The sequence below is a fragment of the Eurypyga helias genome, unplaced genomic scaffold, assembly GCF_000690775.1.
Source record: "Eurypyga helias isolate BGI_N326 unplaced genomic scaffold, ASM69077v1 scaffold15982, whole genome shotgun sequence".
NCBI classification, from domain to species: Eukaryota; Metazoa; Chordata; class Aves; order Eurypygiformes; family Eurypygidae; genus Eurypyga; species Eurypyga helias.
This window is the reverse complement of record NW_010237972.1, coordinates 515-8,529: the sequence shown is the minus strand read 5'-3', so window position 1 is coordinate 8,529 and position 8,015 is coordinate 515. Positions and strand designations below refer to the sequence as shown.

The window sequence follows — 8,015 nt, the reverse complement described above, 5'->3', positions numbered from 1 at the left end:
ATTCCTCCTCTCCTGCCCCAGATGCAGGCTCTTACTCCAATAAAAAGTACCACAAGAAACTCTTGCCACGTTAACGATCTACGCTTCCAAATTAACTGTAGCCGCACAGAAGCAACTGCTACTTCTCCTCCTGGAGCCCTCTCACTGTGGCCTCTCCAGGGTTTAGAAATCAGGCGTCTACAACAGCCAGCCAACGCTCAGCGCAGCAACGCTACTCACACTGAACCAGAATCCCGGAGAGAGCAAGCTTGAATTTCTCCTTAGCTTCTTCCATCTCTTTCTCGTGAGCCGCTTTCTCATTCACCAGCCGGCGGACGTGGCTGTTGGCAGACTGGATCATGGAGTAGAAGTTGTTGGCGGTCCTCCTGTTCACTTCTCCCCGCTCTATCCAGGTCAGCAGGGTCTGTATGGCTTCCAAGAACTTTGTGTCATCTGCAGCAAGGAAGGACACCGTCACACCACGGAAGCAGAGGGTGGCCCGCGAGGCTTTCAGACCCCGGCACGGCACGACTGCTCTCCTCCAGGGGCCAACATGCTCTGGGTGGCGAACCACAACCCTCACGCACGGCGCTGCCTGCAGGCGAGGCTAACCAAAGGAAGGCGAGTCCCACACCAATTTGACGGAGCGAACCATCTGCTGAAGGAAGGAGGAGCAACCGCTGGAAAGCGACTGGAAAACGTCCTATGTCTACACATGTACTCTTTCGGGAAAGAAAGAATCCTCCAACTGCAAAACGATAGGGCCACATGCGGGTCCTGGGCATCAAAGACGGTCTTACAACTCACACTAGCCCTTCTACCATGAACCATGGTTTGGAAAAACTCGTACTCAGTACAGATTTGTTTTTACACAGACAAGCAGTTTGGGAAGAGAGCTGGCGAGGAGAGCTGCGTGTGCAGCCTGAGGGGCCCGAACGGGCTCTGCACGGCCCAGGCGACACAACCACCTCAGCTCAGCCGGACGACTGCTGGGGAGCGCCGATCCGTCCCGCGCAGAAGTCTGGCCGTGGCCCGCAGAACCACTTACCTTTCAGCTTCTCGGCGACAACGCTGCACTCGTGGTCCGAGTAATGGACAACGGGGGGCGGGGAGGGCGGGCGGAAGCGCTCCTCTTCCAGCCGCCTGCGATGCCGCTCCTCGCGCGCCAGCATCCGCTGCTTACACTCCCACTCGTACAGATCGTCCCGAGCCTGAGCAAAATCCACGTGCAGGCGTCCGGTATCCTTCTTGTCAGTGCTGGAGCCCAGCCTGATGCGATAGCCTGGCAGGGACGACAACAGCGTTCAGGCAGGACCTACCGTGGGCTCCAAACTCCCACCAGTGCCTGTCCCTCATTCCCACAGAGCCAGAAAGTCCCTGAGCAGGAGAGCTGACTGAAGAGTTCAGCGCACCGAGGGCGACACTGGGAGACGACACCGTTCTAGGGGGTTTACTGCCACCTGCCCGTGTTTTGCAGGAGGTAGGCAAGATCTTTCATGGGCTGTTCCTCCTCGGAGCATGAGCAGGTCCTGGGTCCTGAACAGCAACTGTCCAATTGCACATGAGCTCTCGGGCTGCGGGACTGAGCCCGGCTGTTCGCACGGGGAAGGCAGAACTGCCTCGGATTCACTTCCCACTCTGAGGAGCAGCTGAGGGAGCTGGGGGGTTCAGCCTGGAGAAGAGGAGGCTCAGGGAGACCTTATTGCTCCCTACAACTCCCTGAGAGTAGGGTGCAGGGTTGGGGGGGAGGTCAGTCTCTTCTCCCAAGGGACACGACATGAGGGAACAGCCTCAAGTAGTGCCAGGGGAGGTTTAGGTGGGATATTAGGGAAAAATCCCTTCCCAGAAAGGGCTGTCAGGCATCGGAACGGGCTGCCCAGGGAGGTGGTGGGCTCACCGTCCCAGGAGGTATTTAAGAGATGCGAAGACCAGCTGCTCAGAGACATGGTTCAGTGGGGGGCTGGGCCATGTTGGGTTAATGCTTGGACTGGGTGGTCTTAAAGGCCTTTCCCACCCTAAAGATCTCATGATTCTATGATCCACAAACTCACAAAGTTGGGGATGGGAAGGGAGAAATGAGAGGTGAGACACTGCAAAGAGGGCAGCAGATGGGTGGCAGTAATCTTCAGCACAGCCCCCATCATCCAGTGGGATCAGGAATAAGGTTGGGCAGGTGCACATCCACTGTGTGGGAGCTCTTCTCACCACCAGCAAAGCTTGCAGGAGTCCTCTTCTGGATGCACAAACATGCCAGAAGGCTCTTCTCCGTGGCAAATGGGGAAGCAAATCTGGACTACAGAGAGATTTCATACAAAGAACAAACCCAGGGACAACCCTTGGGTGTGGAGGACGCACAAACGACCACGGCTTCGGGCAGGAGGATCTGTAAGCAGAGAACTCCTGCAGCTGAAGGGGCCAGACTGGCTACAACCGCAGAGACGCTGCTCTTGCTGACGGGGAACTGCAAGTCCAGCTCAAGGCTCTGGAACGAGACGCAACGCTTGCGATCCGTCACAACACAGTACGGAAGAGTTTCCATTAGTTTAACCAGCCAAGAGCATTTCCCTCACTTATCCTGGCAATCTCATCCCTCTGGAAAGAGTACGGGCTTTGGAGGCAGCACACTGGCTGGGTAACACACTGAAAGAATGGATTTGGAAGGGATTTGAGCATGGAAACAGAAAGTATGAGCGTGTTTTTCCAGAGCAGTAAAGAATCAGATGGAGCTGCCCAGGGCAGATGTAACCAGCACAGCGAATGCCGGCCTGGCCGGGAACACACGACCTGCCAGTCATACGGTGTGTGACACCAACCGTGGGGTCATGTCCCCATGTGACAAACATCAACACCCTACAGACCCTGAACAGGGGTGCCCTTGGCACCGCCTGTTCCAGCTCTGGTGACTAACAGGGAAAATCCTACTGATAAAAGTCAACCACATTAGCCAATTAACAAGGAACTGGGAGCAAACTTGTACAGGATCCTTAAGGATCATCTAGGGAATCTGCTGGATATTGATCTGGGTAAGATGGATCTGTACCTCACCCCAACACTGTGCAGAGGTCTGCAGTGCCCAGAGCGCTGCCAGCTTTCCTACTGGGAGCTGTTTTCGTGTAGTTCAGCAGAAACTCAGCAGCAGCCGAAAAAGCAGCAAACTGACACAACATTCCACGGATTTTCCAGTCATCAGAAAGGCATCATTACACCTCCGTCCCCGAATTCTGGGCTGGCACCCAAGACGTACGCACACCTACCCGAAAGATAGAGCGCCTTGTCCACCATGAACTCCTCAGCAAAGCGGATATGACAGAAGTTCTTCTTTCTCTTCCGAATGGCGATGACCTCCCCACACTGCTCAAACACTTCCATGATGATCTGCTCGGTTCCGTTTTCCGGCAGCCCTCCGACGAACACCGTCTTGCACCCCGGGGGCCTCTCTCTCGTTGCTGGTGGGGGAAGATCTGATGAGAGGAAGAGAGAAAGCAGCCCAGGTTAGGTTTGGGTCATCAGCACATGTTCCTTTCATCCGCCCACCTCTCCAGAGAGACGGCCGTGCCTTCCTGGCTTCCTTAAACGTACGCCCTGCTCCACTGCGTGCGACTTCACCGAGCAGCAGGAGCTGCTACCCAAGAAAAAGCTCATTTATCAGCCTGTTTCCAAACAAAACAGGAGCCTGACGCCCTCCGACCACTCTCTGAGCAAGCCAAGGCTCACTGAGCCCCCATCGCAGAACACGAGCTGCACCAGGACCTCAAAACTTTACACTGGGGGCTGCGATAGAAACACAACTTAAAGGACTGTCCTAACGTAAAGGATACGTGGAAAACGCACACAGAGGATCCTAAAGGGCAAACGCAGCAGTCTGCAAGGGGTGCGCCATACCAACGCTAAGGAAGGCCACGATACCTGCGAGGAATTCGCATTTCAGGCTCCAGCCCTCTGCAAGGACACACCAAAGGAGGGGACCGGAACGCTTTCCTCCCCAGTCCTTATCCGTCTAACAACCCAAAAGGCTCTTACCCGAGGGGAACACTCAGTGACAAGCACAGGCTTTCCCTATCGCTCTGTCACCTGCCCGTCAGCCCCTGGCCCGCGGCGACTCGCCCCAGAGCGGCTCCGTGCCGGCACGGCGAGGCCTCCCCTCACACACTCCTTTGCCAGCACACACACACGAGCTCCCCGACAGACAGCCCGAGAGAGGACAAGACGTAGCAGTTACGTGGGTTAGGCGGGAAGAGAGTGCAGCTTTTGCAGTGAATGATCTCCTTCACGGCAGGCATGTCCGGAGGGATGGGAGGTGGGACTATCCCCAAGCCTGGCATCATGGGGTTGATCGGGGGGATTCCAGTCATCATCCCAAGCGCAGGATCGAAATCTAAAGGAGAGAGAGAATAAGGGAGTCAGGTAGCAGGTTGGGCTGCTACAGCTGGGTATTCAGGCAGGAGTGGAGTGCTCTCCCCACACGTGCCAGCGAGAACTGCCCCAGTCAACAGGAAGAGAGGGAACACGGTAACACAACCCACCACAACTTCAGATTTGTGCCCTTACAACCACCTTTCAAAATCTGCTTCGCTGCTGATGGCCTCGGCCAAACAGACTTTCTCTGTTCAAATAAACTCCTTCCTTTTCCACTCGACAGACCAAGCTCACCGACAACGTGATGGAGCTGGAGAAAAACCCCAGGACTTGGTCCTGAGCACACAACGCCCTGTCCGACCTGTGACAAAGCTATTGCCACGGGAGGCAAACGGACATGCGCAGGACAGCCCCTTCCCGAAGGGCCGGAGGAAGGCTCCCCAAAACATGCATTCCGGCCTCCAACTCACCAGCACGGCTTTCGCATTCCTAGGCTGAAGCTGGGATGCTCATTACTTCCCCCCCTTTGGCAACGTCTGTGCCAGTCAACCCAGTCCCAGCCGTGAGGCGTCAGACCAGTCGCACAAACGCCGCTGCTCCGGGCCAGCCAGCCCCGGGCACGCCGCAGGTACCGGAGCGGCCTGGATGTCCCGCTCTAAGCGGCGCAGAGGCAGCCAGTGGCTTCCCGCAGCCTGCGGCACGCGGCCTTGGCATCCTCCTCCTAAAAGCACTCTGGAGATGGCAAAGCAGCAATTCCTTTTCCTAGAGCTGTTCTCCAAGGCGTCTGCAGGGAGCAATCTGGCCCTCATCCACTGCTGCCTCAAGGACAACTGGAAGGGAGAGGAACAGCTCCCACTGCTGAGACAGGCCAGAGGATGGGAGATACGCAGTGACACTGATCTGCCGGAAAACGCAGAGACGGTTGGGAAACATCCGTGTTGGAGACGAGGGTCCCACTTGTCTTCCCAGCACAGTCCGAAAAAGGCGCGACCTCAGCGCTGGCAGCAAGAGAGGCCGGCCAAGGTGTGTTCCAGCCCCTTCCCCACGTCCCTGGCAAGGTGGTGGCTGTTCTTCCCAGCCCTACAGCCAGCGGTGCCAGGGCTCGTGCTGGGCTCTGTGCCACGTCTCAAGGACGGGCACGTGACGCCACAGCGTTTGCAAGTCTCTCAGTTCACTTCACATCTGATGATTCTTCACGCCAAGGAGAGCAGTCTCACCTCGTCCTGGGAATCTGTGACTGCCTCAAGGTTGGTGACGGCAACGGGCAGGGATGCCGGTCAGAAAATCCTTAATAGAGGGGAGCCTGGGGGATCCAAGGGAGGAGGACGCCAAGAGGGGCGCTTCTGTGATTAAACAAGACTTAGAGCTTCCTAACAGCACGAAGGGATACGATTCTCAGAGCAAAAAAAGAGGGCAACGAACCGTCACCTTCTAACGAGAAGCAGAGGGTGCGTGTGCAAGGGCAAAGAGAGTCCGTGGCGGGGGGTTGTGGCAGGTCCCGCCGTTTGCTGCCCAACAAGGCGCCGTGCCAGCCTGCACAGAGACCTGCTGCTTCCGCTCGGAGGCTAAACCGTGGCTGCAAGCGAGAGGCTTAAGCAGCACATTGAGAAGAGCCAGTCTGCATTTTTAAGAACAAAAAAAGAAGGAAAAAAGGGTCCTCCAGGACTTTGAAGTGCTCAAAAACATCAGGCCTGGCAGGCGGTTTGTGGTGAAAGCTGCGATACCCTTTATACCAAGCTGGCAGCGGCTGGGTGGAGTGGAAGCGCGTTGCTTTAGACACCGAGGTCCTCCCAAAGCGCCTCGACTTCACGCTTTACTGTTCTGCAGGAACAGAAACCGGCTGGTACGTTCTTAAGTGTTTTTAGACATTTTTACTGTGACCCGAAACTCAAGCGCCAGCGAGCTTCCAGCAAAAGTAGCCCAAAGACGTCACACTTCCGTTATCTCTCATCCTTAACAGCGCCTGCAGACACGACTGGAGTAAACTTCAAACCAGCCCCGCGCTTGGGAACGGACCCAGATCGGTAAACAAGCAGTTTGCTCCTAAACCATTCGGAGCCGTGTTGGGTGCTGACCTCGCCTCCAAAGGATCAAAAGGAACGTTGCTCAGAAGCCTCCCCCTGTCCTACCGGGAACGGGAGACTGGCCTCAAACGCACACCCTCCCAGGACAGACCTGTTCATCCGGCTCGACAGAAGCGTATGAGCAGGGCAATGGCACGGAAACACCCCGACAGCAAAGAGCAACACGAAGGGCACGAGGCCTAGGGGACAGAAGAGCAGGCTGCATGCAGAGCCCACGGCAAACGAAGTGATGCTGTTAATTAACTACAGCCCCAGCGGCACAGCAAACAGCCCGCTCTGTGCCGGAGCAGCACCGGGGCGGCAGAGCGCTGCCAACGCGGACGCTCCCTCCCCAGGTGAGCAGGCGGTTACGTGGGCAGGACCCGGCATCCTTCGCTAGTGCTGAACGCAGCGAAGCGCCGGAACGGTGATCTCCGTTTGGATTTTGGCGCGCAGGCATCCTGCAGAGCTGCGAAGCCAGGCACGGCGCAGCTCCCCCTCGACACATCCCGGCCTGGGCGACTGGCCCACGCACACATAGCCCAGGCTAAAGGTGGTCATTCCTGCAGCAGAATCCTCCGTTCCCTTCTGTCATATCCATTTTACTGCCCTTTTCTTTCACCTTCATCTCCCTCCCGCTCTCGTTACGCGGTTTCCGTTCAGCCTTGGACGCTCTGCTACCGGATGTCACTGGTTTCCTGAGCTCCGGCCGGTCCGCTGCAGCGCACGGCACCCCCCACTAACCACTGTCTGCACCAAAAACGTGTGTTCTCATTACCTCTAAAATCCATTTTAAAACACTGGCACCAAAATAAACCACTTGCAGACAGGAATGCATCTCAAACACACCTCGTTAACGGTTTTCGCACGCGGTAGGCACGTATCCACCTCAACTGAAAGAGCTTCTTCCCACAGACACGTTTGGAGCAAAGGTGGGCACCGGGGGCGAAGCTGACGTACCAGGCAGGAGGGGCTGTCCTGTCATCCCCATGGGAGCCATCCCCAGATTGTTCATCGCAGTGGCCCAGGCGGTTGGGTCTGACATTGGCAGGCCCATCGGAATGGAGTCGAGGCTTAGATTTCTGCCACCATCTGCTGAGATGAAAAAAAAAACAGCTCAGTGAGCTCTTCACTCTTGTGCGGGGCAGACGGTGCCCAGCACGGCTCTGCAGCGTCCGCACCACACCCGGATCTGAACCTAACGCGTCGGAAAGAGCCGAATGAAAAACCCAAACAGTCCAGTCCCTCCCGAGCAGAGACTCTACCGACGCCAGCTCTGTGAACTCGCTGCCTTCAAGAGCCCCTCCATTACGGCGCACCCACCGCAACCGCCAGCTCGGGGGGGTCCCTAAAGAACGCCGATTGAAGGTAAGGGGTACACTTGGATCCCTCCCACGGGATTTGGGAACAAAGGACAAGCATTCAGCGGGTAAACTGTCGTAATTGTCCCGAGTTTAACTGAGGTGGCCAGTCTGTTCCAGCAGAGGAATTGGCTGCCCTCGGAAGGCCTCGTAAGCTGCTATGGTCCACGGAACAACGTGCTTTTATTAAGTTATCTTAAACCTGAACGTCTCCAGTCATTCACGCTGGTCTGCCTCATTATGGTGACGAATTTCA

At 56.5% G+C, this 8,015-nt stretch overlaps 1 protein-coding gene across 1 annotated transcript; it reads right to left on the bottom strand.

Annotated features, from left to right (window-relative positions):
- Positions 1-219: 219 nt before the first annotated feature.
- On the bottom strand, positions 220-7,485 carry ENOX2 (ecto-NOX disulfide-thiol exchanger 2; the record flags this gene model as incomplete). Its single annotated transcript, XM_010147684.1, has 5 exons — positions 7,359-7,485; positions 4,199-4,354; positions 3,234-3,440; positions 1,028-1,261; positions 220-432 (listed from the first exon to the last, which is right to left on the bottom strand). Coding segments are annotated over exons 1-5 (907 nt in total), but the record flags the coding sequence as incomplete, so codon positions are not given.
- Between the last annotated feature and the right edge of the window lie 530 nt (positions 7,486-8,015).